This window comes from Cherax quadricarinatus, chromosome 85 (genome assembly GCF_038502225.1).
Source record: "Cherax quadricarinatus isolate ZL_2023a chromosome 85, ASM3850222v1, whole genome shotgun sequence".
NCBI lineage: Eukaryota > Metazoa > Arthropoda > Malacostraca > Decapoda > Parastacidae > Cherax > Cherax quadricarinatus.
In genome coordinates this window covers 16764480-16785266 of record NC_091376.1, presented here as the reverse complement: position 1 = coordinate 16785266, position 20787 = coordinate 16764480, and the positions used below count along the sequence as shown (strand labels likewise).

General features: G+C 40.1%; 1 protein-coding gene across 1 annotated transcript in view; it reads right to left on the bottom strand.

Annotated features, from left to right (window-relative positions):
- The window catches only part of LOC128703240 (glycoprotein-N-acetylgalactosamine 3-beta-galactosyltransferase 1-like), a 111783-nt gene extending 92678 nt beyond the window's left edge, over positions 1–19105 (bottom strand). The window contains exons 1-3 of the mRNA XM_070103529.1: positions 18949–19105; positions 18262–18415; positions 2845–2957 (exon numbers count right to left, since the gene is read on the bottom strand). Coding sequence (XP_069959630.1) covers positions 2845–2957; positions 18262–18415; positions 18949–19105 — 424 coding nt within the window. The remainder of the gene's footprint in view (positions 1–2844; positions 2958–18261; positions 18416–18948) is intronic.
- Between the last annotated feature and the right edge of the window lie 1682 nt (positions 19106–20787).

Here is a 20787-nt window from a genome sequence, read left to right as displayed (position 1 = left end):
CTCTGGCTGCCTGAGAAGACACATCAGAAGAAGTGAAATGGCATCAAGAAGCTGCAGTCATTCTCCAGATACATTCTGCTACATATGTGGTCAATTCATTAAGACAAGAACAAAGAAGTTCTTTGTAACAGCATCTAAAAAATGTGTGAAGCTTACAAAGCATATTTTGTCATATCAGTTGTGGACCACGACAAGACCTGGGCGCCTCATGTTGCTGGTGAATATTGTAAGAAAACATTGGAAGGTAAGAAGGTCATTAGTTAAATGAAGGGTAAAATCTTGAATAGGAACATTTTTTAAATGAAATGTATTGAACAGAAAATTTTACAGGATGGTATAGAGGAGAAAAAAGAGCCATGAAGCTTGCTGTTCTGAGAATATGATGTGAACCCACTGATCACTTAACCAACTGTTACTTCTGCCTGGTGGATCCTTCCAAACACCGAACTGGGAAAAATGCATCTGCTATTTCTTATCCAGACCTTCCCTCTACTATTGCACCAGTACCACACAGTGCTGATCTTCCTGTACCTACACCTCCAGAAAGAAGTCAACCGTCAGAAGAAGAAAGCAGCAAATCAGAAAAGAAGAGCCTAGTGAACAAGACTATGATCTCACAGATGCAGCTGTTGGGAGGACTCCTTACTACCCAAACCAAACAGATCTCAATGACCTTATCAGAGATCTTGGGTTGACAAAGTCAAATGCTGAGCATTTGATTTCAAGGCTCAAGGAGTGGGATTTGGTGGATAAAAGTGTGCAAGTGACAAGCCAAAGAAAACGTCACCAACATTTCTCAAGCTTCTTCACTAATGAAGACAGGTTGTGTTACTGAAATGATGTATCAGGCCTGTTTGATGCAATTGGAATTGCATGCAATCCAGTTGAGTGGAGACTCTTCATTGACAGCTCCTCCAGAAACATAAAAGTTGTACTTCTGCACAATGTGAACATATATCTATCTCTTCCCTTGGCTCATTCAGTGCATCTTAAGGACTACAACAGTGTCACGCTTCTACTGGAAGCTTTGAACTATGATAAGTATGGCTGGGAGGTTATTCCCATCAAAAATGGTGGCATTTTTTATGGGAATCCAAAAAGGTTTTACCAAGTTTCCCTGTTATCTCTGTCATTGGGATAGTAGAGACAGGGCAGCACATTACCAGAGGAAGCACTGGCCTCGAAAGACTGAGTTATCAGTAGGAAGACATAGTATCAAACATAAGCCATTGCTGGATCCTTAAAGGGTTCTGTTCTCTCCATTACTCAAGAAACTAGGGCTAAAACGAGGTTTCGGAATTCATGGAGAAAGAAGTGCCCAAGGATCAGTGCTTCGATCCCTGCTTCTTATGATATATACTTAATCTGCAAATGAAACTAAATTTATAAGGAAGATAACCGAAGGGCATTTCAGTGACTTGAGCTGTCTTCAAACGCGATTAGGAAGTAGCTAATTCAATTTATATATGTAAAATAACAATAATATTAGAGGGAGTGAGAAAACCGGAGAGGGAATACAACCAGGGAGGTGTGAGGCTGCAGTCATAACAAAGTGAAGCATCACGAAGAAAGTATCACATCTGCATGTCACCTGAAAAAACTTCAGTAACACATTCAAAACAAACTAAAATGTGCCGTCTCTCTTAAATAGTCTCACCTAATGTCTCTCAGCTACAGTCTCTTACTGACAATCATTTACCTACAGGGATTCAAGGTTTCTCATCTATAATCTCTCACCTTCCTGTCTCACCTACAGTCTTTCACTTACAATCTCTCACCTACAGTCTACCGCCAACAATTTCTCATAGTCTCTCACTGTCTCTAAAGTCTACAATTCCTCATCTATGGTCACTCACATATTTCTCAACTACGGTCTCACACCTATAGTCTCTCACCTAGAGTTTATCACAGTCTCTAATTAACAGTCTTTCACCTGTAATATCTCGCCTGTAGTGTCTCACCTATATTCTCTCACCTACAGTCTCTCACTTACAATCATTCCTTTGCTGTCCCTCTCATACAGTAACTCACTTATGGCCTCTAACATTCTCTCATCTATAGTCTCTCAATAACAGTATCTCAGTAACAGATTCGCTTACAGTCTCTCATCTACAGTCTCTGTTGCAGTTTTTCATCTGCTGTTTCTCACCTGTTTCTCATTTTTGTCCCTTATATACAGTCTAATCTGAATCTCTCATTTAAAGTCTCTCACATATAGTTTCTCACCAATTGTTTCTCATCTACTGTCTCTCACTCACTTTCCCTCATATACAGTATCCTACAGTTTCACCTGTGTCTCTCATTTACTGTCTCTCACTAATAGTTTTTCACCTTCAGTTTCTCATCTGTTATCTCTTACGTATAGTATTTTACCTAAATTATCTCACAAAGTCTCGCAAACATAATCTTACCTCCAGTCTCTCATTTACTGTTTGTCACTAAAATCTCCCACCTACCGCCTCTCCGCTGTCTCTTACCTTTAGTGGATTACTTGCAGTCTCTTATTTGTAGACAAATGGTTAAGAGAACAGACAGAAGGTGAAGTAGACAACTGTGCGACACTTGGATATCCTTATTGTGGAACATTCAGCCAACCAGAGGCTTCCTCAGTCCAATACAGAGAAGAATAGTTGAAGATCAGAAGGATTGATGGACTGAGCACATCGACTCCACGCTCAGAAACTGATTACTTCAAACTCCATCCGTTTTTCAACCATTCTTCCTCAGTTGGACTGAGGAAGCCAATGGTTGGCGAAACGTGTCCAGAGTAAAGATACCTCAGTGTTGCACAAGTATCTAATTTATCAGTCACTTATTTACTGTCTCTCACTGTTTCTCACTTACCTCCGCTCATGTAACCTTGTTTGCTGAACATCTTAAATCTTGAGCCAAAGTAGATAGGGAAGTTGGGATCGTAGATAGACAGCATATAGCGCATGTTCTCCATGATAGCGTACCTGTGTGGTGATAACAGGTACATGATTACTGTGGTTGATGAGAGCTGTTGTTGGTTATGGTTGTGCAGGTGGTTGTTGGTTATGGTTGTGTAGGTGGTTGTTGGTTATGGTTGTGTAGGTGGTTGTTGGTTATGGTTGTGCAGGTGGTTGTTGGTTATGGTTGTGCAGGTGGTTGTTGGTTATGGTTGTGCAGGTGGTTGTTGGTTATGGTTGTGCAGGTGGTTGTTGGTTATGGTTGTGCAGGTGGTTGTTGGTTATGGTTGTGTAGGTGGTTGTTGGTTATGGTTGTGCAGGTGGTTGTTGGATATGGTTGTGCAGGTGGTTGTTGGTTATGGTTGTGCAGGTGGTTGTTGGTTATGGTTGTGTAAGTGGTTGTTGGTTATGGTTGTGTAGGTGGTTGTTGGTTATGGTTGTGCAGGTGGTTGTTGGATATGGTTGTGCAGGTGGTTGTTGGTTATGGTTGTGCAGGTGGTTGTTGGTTATGGTTGTGCAGGTGGTTGTTGGCTATGGCTGTGCAGGAGGTTGTTGGTTATGGTTGTGCAGGTGGTTGTTGGTTATGGTTGTGCAGGTGGTTGTTGGATATGGTTGTGCAGGTGGTTGTTGGATATGGTTGTGTAGGTGGTTGTTGGTTATGGTTGTACAGGTGGTTGTTGGTTATGGTTGTGTAGGTGGTTGTTGGATATGGTTGTGTAGGTGGTTGTTGGTTATGGTTTTGCAGTTGGTTGTTGGTTATAGTTGGACAGGTGGTTGTTGGATATGGTTGTGCAGTTGGTTCTTGGTTATGGTTGGGCAAGTGGTTGTTGGTTATGGTTGTGCAGGTGGTTGTTGGATATGGTTGTGTAGGTGGTTGTTGGATAAGGTTGTGCAGTTGTTTGTTGGATATGGTTGTGCAGGTGGTTGTTGGTTATGGGTGTGTAGTTGGTTGTTGGATAAGGTTGTGCAGGTGGTTAATGGTTATGGTTGTGCAGGTGGTTGTTGGTTATGGTTGGGCAGGTGGTTGTTGGATATGGTTGGGCAGGTGGCTGTTGGTTATGGTAGGGCAGGTGGTTGATGGATATGGTTGTGCAGGTGGTTGTTGGATATGGTTGAGCAGGTGGTTGTTGGATATGGTGGGCAGGTGGTTGTTGGTTATTGTTGGGCAGGTGGTTGTTGGATATGATTGTGCAGGTGGTTGTTGGATATGGTTGGGCAGGTGGTTGTTGGATATGGTTGGGCAGGTGGTTGGTGAATATGGGTGGGCAGGTGGCTGTTGGTTATGATTGGGCAGGTGGTTGTTGGATATGGTTGTGCAGGTGGTTGTTGGATATGGTTGTGCAGGTGGTTGTTGGATATGGGTGTGCAGGTGGTTGTTGGATATGGTTGTGCAGGTGTTTGTTGGATACGAGCGTGACAGGTGTTGTCTATTGCAGTTGAGACAGATTTGTTGATGATTGTGGTTGAGATAGGTGGTACAGGATTTCAGTGGTGATAGGTGGTTGGTGGTTGTGAATAAGACAGTTGGTTGATAATTATGGTTGTGACACGTGACCAAAGGTCACGTATCACAACCATAATTATCAACCAAGCTGTTATGGATGTGATGGTAGCAGGTGGTTGATGGAATGTGACAGGTTAGTGACTGTGACAGGTGGTTAATGCTTGTGATGGTTGGGGACAAGTTGTTGATAATTATGACTGTGGCAGGTGGTTGGTGACTGTGGCTGTGACACATGGTTGAGAGTTGTGGTGGCAAATGGCTGTTAATGATTGTAGTTGTAGCAGGTGGTTGATTAATGTGGTTGTGTTAGGTGGTTGATGTTTGTAGAGGTAAGAGGGGTACGGTTATCTTGGCTGTGACAGGTGGATGATGGTTGTAGTTAAGACGGGTTATTAATAGAGGTATTTGACAACTGACTGATGACTATTACTGTGAAAGGTAATTGATGACTGTTTATAACAGGTTATTGATGAATGTGATTAAAACAGGTGATTGATTACTGAGGTTGAACCAAGTGACTAAAGACTATTTATGCAACATTTGGATGTGCAACATTTGGATGTGCAACATTTGGATGTGCAACATTTGGATGTGCAACATTTGGGTGTGCAACATTTTGATGTGCAACATTTGGATGTGCAACATTTAGATGAGCAGCATTTGGGTATACGTATTTACTGTAGACGTTGCACATGTGTCTAACTTTCATCTTGCGCTATTGTATAACATTCATGTGATGCGATAGTGACGATTAACTGTTTTCACAAGAGCGGTGATGAATATCTGACTGGTAGTCACAAGAGGAACAACGACTGACTAGTAGTCACAAGAGGAACTATGACTGACTAGTAGTTACAAAAGGAGCAATGACTGACTGACTAACTGGTGGTCACAAGAGGGACGATGGATGACAAAGGGAAGACAATGTACAATATTAGTTTACTTCACATATCTCAGTTAATGTTTTCTTCCCGAGCGCTTGATGGGTATATCAAGTATGTAAGGCTCCTAGGGTATTTAAAGAGCACCTCAAAAATAATCTGATTTGCTTCTTATGCTTAAAAGTAAGGAGGTTTCTAATTTATATAAGGAGCACTAGGGAGGTATCTAACTTATATAAGGAGCCCCTGGGAGATATCTGACTTACATAAGGAACAACTGAGAGGTACCTAACTTATATAAGGAGCACCTGGGAGGTATGTAACTTATATAAGGAGCACCTGGAAGGTATGTAACTTATATAAGGAGCACCAGGGAGGAATTTAACTTATATAAGGAGCACCAGTTAGGTATCTAACTTATATGAGGAGCACCAGGGTGGTCTAACTTATATAAGGAGCACCAGGGAGGTATCTAATTTATATAAGGAGCACCTGAGAGGTATCTAACTTATATAAAGAGCACCTAGGAAGTATCTACCTTATATAAGGAGCACCAGGAAGGTATCTAACTTATATAAGGAGCACCTGCGAGGTTTCTAATTTATATAAGGACCACTAGGGAGGTTTCTAACTTATATAAGGAGCCCCTAGGAGATATCTGACTTACATAAGGAGCACCTTGGAGGTATCTAATTCATATAAGGAGCACTTGGAAGGTATGTAACTTATATCAGGAGCACCTGGGAGGTATCTAACTTAAAAAAGGAGCACCTGGGAGGTATCTAACTTATATAACGAGCACCTGGAAGGTATCTAACTTATGTAAGGAGCACATGATAAGGTATCTAACTTATATAAAGAGCACCAGGGAGGTATCTAACTTATACAAGGAGCACCATGGAGGTATCTAACTTATATATGGAGCACCAGGGAGGTACGTAACTTATACAAGGAGTACCTGGGAGATATCTAACTTACATAAGGAGCACCTAGGAGCTATCTAACTTATATAAGGAACACAAGGGAGGTATCTAACTTATATAAGGAGCATATGGGAGGTTTCTAATTTATATAAGGAGCACTAGGGAGGTATTTTATTTATAAATGGAGCCGCTGGGAGATATCTGACTTACGTAAGGAGCAATTGGGAAGTGTCTAACTTACATAAGGAGCACCTGGGTGGTATGTAACTTATATAAGGAGCACCGGGGAGGTATGTAACTTATTTAAGGAACACCTGGGAGGTATCTAACTTATATAAGGAGTACCAGGGGGGAATCTAACTTATATGCAGAGCACCTGTGAGGTATGTAACTTTCATAAGGAGCACCTATGAGGTATCTAACTTTTATAAGGAGCACCGGGAAGGTGTCTAACTTATATAAGGAGCACCTGGAAGGTATGTAACTAATATAAGGAGCACCTGGGAGGTATGTAGCTTACACAAGGAGTTCCTGGGAGGTATCTAACTTATATAAGGAGCACTTGCGAGGAATGTAACTTACATAAGGAGCACCTGGGAGGTATGTAATTTATATAAGGAGCACCTGGGAGGTATCTAACATATATAAGGAGCTCCTGGAATGTATCTAACTTATATAAGGAGAAACTTGCAGGTATGTAACTTATATAAAGAGCACATGGGAGGTATCTAACTTATATTAGGAGCACATGGAAGGTATCTAACTTATATACTGAGCACCTGGGAGGTATCTAACTTATATAAGGAGCACCATGGAGGTATCTAACTTATTTAAGGAGCACCAGGGGAGTATCTAACTTATATAAGGAGCACAACGGAGGTATCTAACTTATTTAAGGAGCACCTGGGAGGTATTTAACTTATATAAGGAGCACTAGGGAGGTATCTATCTTATGTAAGGAGCTCTGGGAGAAATCTGACTTACATAAGGAACACCTGCGAGGTATCTAACTTATATAAGGAGCACCTGGGAGGTATGTAACTTATATAAGGAGCACCTGGAATGTATGTAACTTATATAAGGAACACCTGGGAGTTATCTAACTTATATAAAGAGCACCAGAGAGGAATCTAACTTATATAAGGTATCTAACTTATATAAGGAGCACCAGGGAGGTATCTAACTTATATAAGGAGCACAAGGTTGGTATCTAACTTATATAAGGTGCACCATGGACGTATCTAACTTACATAAGGAACCCCTGGGAGACATCTGAATTACATAAGGAGCAACTGGGAGGTATCTAACTTATATAAGGAGCACCTGGATGGTATGTAACTTATATAAGGAGCACCTGGGAGGTATGTAACTTATATAAGGAACACCTGGGAGGTATTTAACTTATATAAGGAGCACCAGGGAGGAATCTAACTTATATACGGAGCATCACTGAGGTATGTAACTTACACAAGGAGCACCTGGGAGGTATGTAATATTTATAAGGAGCACCTGGAAGGTGTCTAACTAATAAAAGGTGCACCTGGGAGGTATGTAACTTATATAAGGAGCAAGTGTGAGGTATGTAACTTTTATTAGGAGCACCTGGGAGGTATCTAACTTTCATAAGGAGTACCAGTGAAGTATCTAACTTATATAATGAGCACCTGGGAGATATGTAACTTATATAAGGAGCACCTGGGAGATATGTAACTTATATAAGGAGCACCTGTGAGGTACCTAACTTAAGTAAGGAGCACCTAGGAGGTATGTAACTTATATAAGGAGCACCTGGGAGGTATCTAACTTATATAAGGAGCACCTTGGAGGTATCTAAGTTTCATAAGGAGCACCTGGGAGGTGTGTAATTTATATAAGGAGCACCTGTGAGGTATCTAACTTATATAAGGAGCAACAGGGAGGTATCTAACTTATATAAGGAGCACCTGAGAGGTATGTAACTTATATAAAGAGCACATGGGAGGTTTCTAATTTATTTAAGGAGCACTAGGGAGGTATTTTATTTATAAAAGGAGCCCCTGGGAGATATCTGACTTACATAAGGAGCACCTGGGAGATATCTAACCTACATAAGGAGCACCTGGGTGGTATGTAACTTATATAAGGAGCATCTGGGAGGTATGCAACTTATTTAAGGAACACCTGGGAGGTATCAAACTTATACGAGGAGTACCAGGGTGGAATCTAACTTATATATGGACCACCTGTGAGGTATGTAACTTATATAAGGAGCACTTTTGAGGTATGTAACTTTTATAAGGAGCACCTGGGAGGTATCTAACTTATATAATGAGCACCTGGAAGGTATCTAACTTATATAAGGAGCCCCTGGGAGTTATCTAACTTATATCAGAAGCACCTGGGAGGTATCTAACTTATACAAGGAGCACCTGGAAGCTATCTAACTTATATAAGGAGCACATGGTAGGTACCTAACTTATATAAGGAGCACCACGGAGGTATCTAACTTACATAAGGAGCACCAGGGAGGTATCTAACTTATATGAGGAGCTCCTGGGAGGTATCTAACTTATTTAAGGAGCAACTGTGAGGTATCTAACTTATATATATGTAAGGAGCACCTTGTAGATTTCTTACTTACATAAGGAACACCTGGGAGGTATCTGACTTACATAAGGAGCACCTGGGAGGTATGTAACTTATATAAGGAGCACCTGGAAGGTATGTATCTTATATAAGGAACACCTGGGAGGTATCTTACTTATATAAGGAGCACCAGGGAGGAATCTAACTTATATAAGGTATAAAACATATATAAGGAGCACCTTGGAGGCATCTAACTTATATAAGGAGCACAAGGGAGGTTTCTAACTTATATAAGGAGCACCAGGGTGTATCTAAATAATATAAGAAGCACCAGGGAGGTATCTAACTTATATAAGGAGCGCCTGGGAGGTATCTAACTTATATATGGAGCACCTAGGAAGTATCTAACTTATATAAGGAGCACCAGGGAGGATTCTAACTTATATAAGGAGCACCTGGGAGGTTTCTAATTTATATAAGGAGCACTAGGGAGATATATTACTTACATAAGGAGCACCTGGGAGGTATTTACCTTATATAAGGAGCACCTGGGAGGTATGTAACTTATATAAGGAGCACCTGGTAGGTATGTAACTTATATAAGGAACGCCTGCGAGGTATCTAACTTATATAAGGAGCACCAGGGAGGTATCTAACTTATATAAGGAGCACCAGGAAGGTACATAACTTTTGTAAGGAGCACTTGGGAGGTATGTAACTTATATAAGGAGCACCTGGGAGGTATCTAACTTATATACGGATCACCTGGGAGGTATCTAACTTACATAAGGAGCACTTGGAAGGTATCTAACTTATATAAGGAGCACCTGGGAGGTATCTAACTTATATAAGGAGCAACAGGGAGGTATCTAACTTATATAAGGAGCACCAGTGAGGTATATAACTTATGTAAGGAGCACACCAGGGAGGTATCTAACTTATATAAGGAGCACCTTGGAGGTATCTAACTTATATAAGGAGCACCTGGGAGGTATCTAACTTTTATAAGGAGCACCTGGATGGTTTCTAATTTATATAAGGAGCGATAGGGAGGTATCTAACTTATGTAAGGAGCCCATGGGAGATATCTGAATTACATAAGGAGCTCCTGGGAGGTATCTAACTAATATAAGGAGCACCTTGGAGGTATGTAACTTATATATGGAGCACCTTCGAGGTATGTAACTTATATAAGGAGCACCAGCGAGGAATCTAACTTACATATGGAGCACCTGGGAGGTATCTAACTTTTATGAAAAGCACCCTGATGGTGTCTAACTTATATAAGGAGCACCTGGGAGGTATTTAACTTACATAAGGAGCACCTGGGACGAATCTAATTTACATAAGGAGCACCAGTGAGGTATCTAACTTATATAATGAGCACCTGGGAGGTATCTAACTTATATAAGGAGCACCTTGGAGGTATCTAAGTTTCATAAGGAGCACCTGGGAGGTGTGTAATTTATATAAGGAGCACCATTGAAGTATCTAACTTATATAAGGAGCAACAGGGAGGTATCTAACTTATATAAGGAGCACCTGAGAGGTATGTAACTTATATAAAGAGCACATGGGAGGTTTCTAATTTATTTAAGGAGCACTAGGGAGGTATTTTATTTATAAAAGGAGCCCCTGGGAGATATCTGACTTACATAAGGCGCACCTGGGAGATATCTAACCTACATAAGGAGCACCTGGGTGGTATGTAACTTGTATAAGGAGCATCTGGGAGGTGTGTAACTTATTTAAGGAACACCTGGGAGGTATCAAACTTATGCGAGGAGTACCAGGGTGGAATCTAACTTATATATGGACCACCTGTGAGGTATCTAACTTATATAATGAGCACCTGGAAGGTATCTAACTTATATAAGGAGCCCCTGGGAGTTATCTAACTTATATCAGAAGCACCTGGGAGGTATCTAACTTATACAAGGAGCACCTGGAAGCTATCTAACTTATATAAGGAGCACATGGGAGGTACCTAACTTATATAAGGAGCACCATGGAGGTATCTAACTTACATAAGGAGCACCAGGGAGGTATCTAACTTATATGAGGAGCTCCTGGGAGGTATCTAACTTATTTAAGGAGCAACTGTGAGGTATCTAACTTATATATATATATATAAGGAGCACCTTGTAGATTTCTTACTTACATAAGGAACACCTGGGAGGTATCTGACTTACATAAGGAGCACCTGGGAGGTATGTAACTTATATAAGGAGCACCTGGAAGGTATGTATCTTATATAAGGAACACCTGGGAGGTATCTTATATAAGGAGCACCAGGGAGGAATCTAACTTATATAAGATATAAAACATATATAAGGAGCACCTTGGAGGCATCTAACTTATATAAGGAGCACAAGGGAGGTTTCTAACTTATATAAGGAGCACCAGGGTGTATCTAAATAATATAAGAAGCACCAGGGAGGTATCTAACTTATATAAGGAGCACCTGGGAGGTATCTAACTTATATATGGAGCACCTAGGAAGTATCTAACTTATATAAGGAGCACCAGGGAGGATTCTAACTTATATAAGGAGCACCTGGGAGGTTTCTAATTTATATAAGGAGCACTAGGGAGATATATGACTTACATAAGGAGCACCTGGGAGGTATTTAACTTATATAAGGAGCACCTGGGAGGTATGTAACTTATATAAGGAGCACCTGGTAGATATGTAACTTATATAAGGAACGCCTGCGAGGTATCTAACTTATATAAGGAGCACCAGGGAGGTATCTAACTTATATAAGGAGCACCAGGAAGGTACATAACTTTTGTAAGGAGCACTTGGGAGGTATGTAACTTATATAAATAGCACCTGGGAGGTATCTAACTTATATACAGATCACCTGGGAGGTATCTAACTTACATAAGGAGCACTTGGAAGGTATCTAACTTATATAAGGAGCACCTGGGAGGTATCTAACTTATATAAGGAGCAACAGGGAGGTATCTAACTTATATAAGGAGCACCAGTGAGGTATATAACTTATGTAAGGAGCACACCTGGGAGGTATCTAACTTATATAAGGAGCACCTTGGAGGTATCTAACTTATATAAGGAGCACCTGGGAGGTATCTAACTTTTATAAGGAGCACCTGGAAGGTTTCTAATTTATATAAGGAGCGATAGGGAGGTATCTAACTTATGTAAGGAGCCCATGGGAGATATCTGAATTACATAAGGAGCTCCTGGGAGGTATCTAACTAATATAAGGAGCACCTTGGAGGTATGTAACTTATATATGGAGCACCTTCGAGGTATGTAACTTATATAAGGAGCACCAGCGAGGAATCTGACTTACATATGGAGCACCTGGGAGGTATCTAACTTTTATGAAAAGCACCCGGATGGTGTCTAACTTATATAAGGAGCACCTGGGAGGTATTTAACTTACATAAGGAGCACCTGGGACGAATCTAATTTACATAAGGAGCACCAGTGAGGTATCTAACTTATATAATGAGCACCTGGGAGGTATGTAACTTATATAAGGAGCACCTGGAAGGTGTCTAACTTATGTAACTAGCACCTTGGAGGTATTTAACTTATATAAGGAGCACCTAGGAGGTATTTAACCTATATAAGGAGCACTTGGGACGTATCTAACCCTACATAAGGAGCAACAGTGATGTATCTAACTTATATAATGAGCACCTGGGAGGTATGTAACTTATATAAGGAGCACCTGGGAGGTATCTAACTTATGTAAGGAGCACCTGGGATTTATGTAATTCATGTAAGGAGCACCTGGGAGATATCTAACTTATATAAAAAACACCAGGGAGGTGTCTAACTTATATAAGGAGAACCCTGGAGTTATGTAACTTATATAAGGAGCACCTGGGAGGTATCTAACTTATATAAGGAGCACCTGGGAGGTATCTATCTTATGTAAGGAGCACCTGGGAGGTATCTATCTTATATAAGGAGCACCATGTAGGTATCTAACTTATATTAGGAGCACCTTGGAAGTATCTAACTTATATAAGGAGCACCTAGACGTTATCTATCTTATATAAGGAGCACCAGGGAGGTATCTAACTTATATAAGGAGCATCTGGGAGGTTTCTAATTTATATAAGGAGCACCTGGGAGGTATGTAATTTATATAAGGAGCACCTGGGAGGTATTTAGATTATGTAAGGAGCACCTGGGACGTATCGAACTTACATAAGGAGCGCCAGTGAGGTGCTTATATAAGGAGCACCTGGGAGGTATCTAACTTACATAAGGAGCACCAGTGGGGTATCTAACTTATATAATGAGCACCTGGGAGGTATGTAACTTATATAAGGAGCACCTGGGAGGTATCTAACTTATATAAGGAGCACCTGGGAGGTATCTAACTTATATAAGGAGCACCTGGGAGGTATGCAATTCATATAAGAAGCAGCTGGGAGGTATCTAACTTATATAAGGAGCACCTGGGAGGTATCTAACTTATATGAGAAGCACCTGTGAGGTATCTAACTTATGTGAGGAGCACCTAGGAGTTATCTATCTTATATAAGGAGCACCAGGGAGGTATCTAACTTGTATAAGGAGCATCTGGGAGGTTTCTAATTTATATAAGGAGCACCTGTGAGGTATGTAATTTATTTAAGGAGCACCTGTGAGGTATCTAACTTATATAAGGAGCACCTGGGAGGTATCTAACTTATATAAGGATCACCTGTGAAGTATTTAGCTTATATAAGTAGCACCTGGGACGTATCTAACTTACATAAGGGGCACCAGTGAGGTGCTTATATAAGGAGCACCTGGGACGTATCTAACTCTAATGAGCACCTGGAAGGTATGTAACTTATGTAAGGAGCACCTGGTAGGTATGCAATTTATATATTGAGCACCTGGGAGGTATCTAACTTATATAAGGAGCACTTGGGAGGTATCTAACTTATATAAGTAGCACCTTGGGAGGTATCTAACTTATATAAGGAGCATCTGGGAGGTATCTAACTTACATAAGGAGCACCTGGGAGGTATGTAACTTATATAAGGTAGAGTTATTGGAGACATTGGAAAGTCAATGGCACTAACTGACAAAAACAGTAATACGAATAGTGGAGAAACAGAAATGAGCAGGAAGGGGAACAAAGAAGGGAGAATTTGTAAATATATATTATATTAATAGATGTAGTGCTAGAAATTAGATGGGAGAGTTGAGATTTGTTGCAAGTGCGGGTAACATTGATGTATTTGCCATAACGGAAATATGAAAAATCGGACATGCCTGCTGAATGTCACATTCAGTCTGTTTTGGCAGAGTTTTCAGGAGGGTGTGAAAAATTTATTTTAGGCGTGACATTCCGTCCCCCATACTGCCATAGGGACCAATAAAGCCTGCTACTGGAGGAAATTATTTGGGCTACGAGGCACTATAACGTAGTATTTCTATGGGACTTTAATCAAATTAAATGGAATTACTTGACCATGAATTTAAAGTCTAACGACCTAGATGTAGCTCAGGATTGATTTTTAAAACAGTTTATTACAGAACCTATGAGGAGAAATAACTTGCTTGACTTGGTTCTGACAAACAAAAAAACTCTTGTTGATAATTTAAAAATTACATAGAAACTTGAGGCGAGCGACCATAAATCAATTACCTTCAGCATTCAATGCAATCCCATCCCTGGCAACACACCCCACCACTCTTCATAGATCTCAACTTACTCCCTGTTCAGAACATCCACACTTACTACTGTGCAATCTATTTCTACAGGACCTTAAATTCCAATATTAACCTTGACCTAAAACGCTTTCTTGATAATTGTGACAGGATCCATAGGCATAACACCAGACACAAATATTTCTGACATTCCCCGTGTCCGACTAAACCTTTACAAAAATTTAATGTATTTCAAAGGACCTAAAATCTGGAACACCCTACCTGAAAACTCTAGAACTGCAGACACATTCATCACTTTCAAAACTACAGTTAGAAATCATCTTATCTCCCTGACACACCCAGACAACTAACTACATGGTAACCACCTGGTGGTTCACAATTACACTCACTCACCCACTGACTATAAACACAGAAATACTAATCTTAATCTTAAAATAATGAATCCTAACTAGTCATAAGTTTGCCTATGATACTCCAATATAGACACTTTGTATTATGCCAAAACAAAGCATTCACATTGCTAAACTCACAAATTATAATGTAGTTACCTAGCCTTAATACCATAATCTGTATGGATTTAATGTTAAGAATTAATCTAAGTCTGCCCGAAATGCCTAGCCATGCTAGGTGTCCTAGTGGCCCCCTCTGTAACTAGTATTTTATATCATGTAAACCACACAATATCCAAATCCTGTAAACCCCACATTGTAACCCTTATAGAGAATAAACTGGAATTGAATTGAAGTATGACAGTTGGGATAATTCAGTAACATTCCCAGATTTTCGCTTAGCAAATTCCATTGGACTTTGAGAATACTTGTCATCTGTTGACTGGGGTAACGAAGAGAGCTATCAGTATGAAAGCTTTCTAAACACTATGCATGCTGCTCAGAGAGCATTTATTCTGCATAAAGAAATTAGATTGAATGGAAATGACCTGAAATGGATGAATAATAGGCTCAAACATCTTTTAGGAGAGAAGAAAGGAATTTATAGACATATCAAAAGAGGTGAGAGTCATCTTATAAATCAATAAATTCACATTAAGAGGGAGGTTAAAAAGGGGATAAGAAAAGCTAAACGAGACTATGAAATTAAAGTTGCTAGGGATTCGAAAACTAACCCTAAAGGTTTTCACCAGGTTTACAGAACAAAAGTTAGAGAAAAGATAAGTCGCCTTAAAAATAACTTTGGGCATCTTACTGATCAGGAATTACATTAGCCATCGTCCACATATCAGACATTGCACCTGTTTGAAGAGATATATTAAAAATATTAGTCAAAGATTCACTAAGTTTCATTTTACACTCCTTACGAACCCTTGAAAAAAGCTTATCAGGACCCGGGGATTTATTTTGCTTCAGTCTGTGTATCTGGTTGATAACCATATCGCAGTGACTTTGATATTAATCAATTTATCTTCTTCAGGATCACTATAAAAATAAATTATTGGGGGTATTGTTATTGTCTTCCTGTCTGAAAACCGAGAGATAATAATTATTAGAAATAGAGCATATTTCATTTTCCTTGTCAGTAAGGGGACCTATCTTTTCTCTAACTTTGCTATATAAACATGGAAAAAAAATTGGATTACTTTTCGTATCTCTTGTAACTTTAATTTCATATTCACCCTTAGCTTCCTTCTAAATGTGAATATATTGATTCATAAGATGACCCTTATCTCCTTTGATGCGCCTATAAATTCATTTCTTCTGCCTTAAAAGATGTTTGAGACTATTATTCATCGATTTTGGGTCATTTCGTTTCGATTTAATTTCTTTATACGGAATAAATATTCTTTGGGCAGCTTGTATAGTGTTTAGAAAGCTGTCATATTGGTAGCTGTCTTCGTTACCCCAGTCAACAGATGGTAAGTGTTCTTTAAGCTCATTGTAATCTGCTAAACGAAAATCTGGGACCTTTACTGGGTTATCCCTACTATCATACGTCCATTCAATTTGTGGTCACTTGTGCTAAGTTCCTCTGTTATTTCTAAACCATTAACAAGGGTTTTCTTGCTTGCCAGAACCAAGTCAGGCAGGTTATTTCCCCTTGTAGGTTCCGTAAAAACTGTTTAAAAAAAATCCTGAACTACCTCTAAGAAGTCGTTAGACTCTAAATTCCCAGTCAAGGAATTCCAATTTGGTGGCCTGGTGGCTAATGCTCTCGCTTCACAGGGCGAGGGAGTGGGTTCGATTCCCAGTTAGAGCAGAAACATTGGGCGTGTTTCTTTCCACCTGTTGTCCATACTCCCCATCAGTAAAATGGGTACCTGGGTGTTAGATGACTGGTGTGGGTCGCATCCCGGGACACTGACCTAACTTGCCCGAAATGCTCAGCATAACAGTGGGCTTTCTATATAGTAGTATGTCACTGATGTTAGCTAGGCCTGTATACATTATACATGTACTTGTAATAAATAAAATATATTATTATATTATTATTATTCTGGCTAAAAGTAGAATCCCCTCGAATTACTAAATTATCGTGCCTTGTGGTCCTAACAATTTCCTCCCTAATGTACGCTTCCATGGCCTCTATCAAAGTTTAGGGGACGGTATATCAAGCCGAAAATAATTTTTTCTGTGCCTCTCTGAAAATTCTACCCAGACAGACTCAGTATTTGTTATTTCAAAGTTTATATCCGTTTTTATGCAAGAATTCCAGCGATCTCCGGCATACGGTGACACTCCACCTTCCTTTCCGGTACTTCCGTGTGCCTGGAACAATTTAAAACTCTAAATGTGACATTCAGGAGGCATGCCCTGATTTTTCATATTAAACCACGTCTCAATTATGACAAATACATCAGTGTTCCACGCACTTGTAACTAATCTCAAGTCGTCCATTTTATTTCTAGCACTACGACTATTAATAAAATATAAATTTATAAACAGTCCCTTCTCTTTTCTCTTCCTGCTTATTTCTGTTCCTCCACTATCCCTAGTGTCACTGGTTTTTCCAATATTCACCTATAACTCTACCTCATTCTGCCTGTAATTGATTTCATTAAAACTCCCACAATCTCTACACTGAGAATTCATTGTTTTCCTCAGAAAAAAAACTTACCACTAACTATTTCTAGTTTAAAGTTGTAACAGCTCCCTCCACTGCATTGGCCAGTGCCCCCACCCCACACCTAGGTAAGTGAACTTTATCCCTGGCATACATGTTATTTCTGTCGTAGAAGAGGTCCCAGTTGTTTACGAATGTTACTTCATTTTCCTTAGTGTGTTTGTTCAGCCAACAATTGACACCTGTTGCCCAGGACGACCATTCATTTCCAATTCCTCTCATTGGCAAAATGCTACATATAACAAGGTTCCCACCCTTCTTCCTCATTATCTTTGATAATCAGGTCCTGACTTCTACGTCTGCCAGCATCGTTACCTCCAGCACTGAGAAAAATAATAGGATTGTTCTTATGTTTTGGGTAATATTCGTATAGTATGATTGTCTGTTTTCGGGATAAATAAAGTATTTAAAGAGCACTTAAAGGGTAACTGATAATGTTAATGAGGGCCTGAAGGCATCATATTCATTTACTACATACATATGATACCAACCAGGAGCTCTATAAGAACATTATTCACTCATCTGATGCATAAAAAAAATGTGAATCGGTTTCCTGGTGTGATATCTTCAGGTCCTCAGTAGAATTATGAATTATCCTTTAGGCGCTCTTTTAATTTATTATTTACCCTCATGCAACTCACGTATTTGTGTAATTCAAGTATTTTAGGGCACAAAAGAGTAACTCACTGTTTGGTAACTTATTTAAGAAAAATAAGGTGGATAACTCACGTATCGTCGTCGGCCTTGAAGAACCAGTCGTAGTCTTGTAGGTGGTGCTGGTAAACGTAAGTGAAGGCGGCCTTGGTCTTCCCCCACAACAGGTTTCGCCCCTCTCCAACAGCCAGGTCAATGGACCCAAGATCAGTGTCTGTGGTTGAAACAACTGTTTAAACAACAACAGAAACAACAACAGCAACAATAACAACAAGTCTAACAAAAAAACATCAGTAACATCAACCTCCACATAAATCACCAGTGCACAAATAACCAGCGCATAGGAGACTGAAGCATAAGAATGGAGGAACACTACAGAAGGTCTACTGGCCCATACAAGGCAGGTCCTTATCAAAACCACCCCTTCACAAAGCTACTCAAAAATTTACTCCCGTACCCACGACACCAATCAAACCCAGCCCCTCCCAGTCCATTACCCTTCTCGGAAGACTGTTCAAAGCATCGACAATTTTGTCTGAAAACTTGTTTTTACTTATGTACTTTCGAAATCTAAATCTAACTTAAATCCATTATTTCAAGTTCTTACCTGACTCGATGTCCTCAGTATTTCATTAATATCACCTCTGTTTATGCTTATCATCCACCTATACACTTCATAAGAACAAAAGAAAAAAGAAACACTGCAGCAGGCCTACTGTCTCATGCTGCGAATAATTTCAGCGGTGCGTCTGTTCATGTTACCCCGGAGTGCTGTGCCTAGTGTCCTGGTTTGAAGAAAAGCTTCCTTTATAGCATTGTTTAAGCCATCTGCACACTCTTCGAGGTAGGTTCGAGCTGTAGCGGAGAAAGGAGGTTTGATGTTGGCAATTTGAGGAGGAGTAGATCTTGGTAAGACCATTTCTTGGATGCACTCAAGAAGAAAACTGTGTCTATTGCGAAGTAAGTTCCTCAAATTGCTTACATCAAATCTCCTTTCTCCGCAACAGCTCGAACCTACCTTGACACTAAGGATGACACTCCGGGGTGACATGAACAGACGCACCGCCGAAATTATTCGCAGCAGAGTTACCACAGCTAATGTTCAACAGAAAATCAGACTTATTAGGAAACTCCAAACTCTCTGCGATAATAGTCAGTGGAAAAGTTTAGGAAGACTTGAAATTATTCTTGTATAACGCATAAAGTTAAATTATCTCAGACATACATATCGCTACTCCACCACCCTTCCTGTTCACCCTATCAGTGTGGAATAATTTATTGTCTTGTATATGGCATTCAGAAGGAATTTCTCTATCTTTCAGACTGAACCAGGTCTCGGTTATTGCAATAACATTTATGGTTCCTGCATTTGCAATTAATCTTAGCTCATCTATTTTATTCCTTACACTCCTGCTATTGGCAAAGTAAACCTTAAGGGAGCTAGTCTCTCGCTACCCTCTGCTGTCTCCCTTTGTTTGCTGACCAGTTCTATTGTCTTTATTTGTAACTTTATGATGAATAATGTCTTTTAAACATTTACTGTTTTCAATGCTAGTGCTTCAATCTGACTGTTTCCTACAAACACCCATACCTATATCTTCTATCGTTTTAAAATCCTAGACAAGTCACCAATGATCCTCTTGATTGAGTTGGCAAATGCTACCACCCCTGTCCCAGAGAGATGTACCCCATCCCTTGCATACATATCATGTTTGCCAAAAAAGTTGTCCCAGTTACAAGTTCTGTGCAGTATCTGTCTAGTCAGCAATTTACATCAATTGGCCAAAATATGCATTCATTGCTCACTCCCCTTCTAGGCAAAATGCAATACATAATTGGGATCCCTCACAGAAACCTAATAAAATCTATAGCTGACCTGTACTTATCTAGCAGCTCTTCTCTCCTACCCTCTCCAGTATCATTTCCATCAGCACTGATACAGATAATGGGCGTGTTACCATTACCTGACATAATATTATCCAACCTGTTGACTCTGTCCCCAACACCAGTTCCAGGGAAACACACTCTCTGTCTTACCTTCTTATCCCTATTACAGAAAGCACAGTTCATGTATCTTACCTGTGAGTCACCAACCACAAAAATGCATTAACCTCTATTAACAGGGGAGGTAATATCTTTACCTTCACTGACCACTGAAGTACACTCATCCTGAAGAACAGAGAAGTGGTTTCCTACCTCTTACTCTCGCTGCTTGTAACAGGTGCTGGACTACTCCTCACTGCCTTCTCATCCTGAACATCTTCAACCACCTCGCAGCAAGTGCCAGACTGCTACTCACAGCTGGAAGTCTTATTCCTCTCACCCACAGCAGCAACCTCACACTCACTCCCAAACCCAACGAGGTGACCCTTCAACATCCTAATTTTCTCGTGGAGATGTAGGACCTCCTCCTTCAACACTAACCTCAGATTTTAAAACACTACAGAAGCAAGCCATGGCTTTGTAACCCTCGACACTAATCTTTAAAGTAGCCTGTGCTAACCTTCCTATGGTGTAAAAATATACCTAGTTGGACGAATCTTATTATGGCTAGCTGGTCTAGTGGCTAACGCGACGGGCTGGAGTTTTGAGACTCTCTGA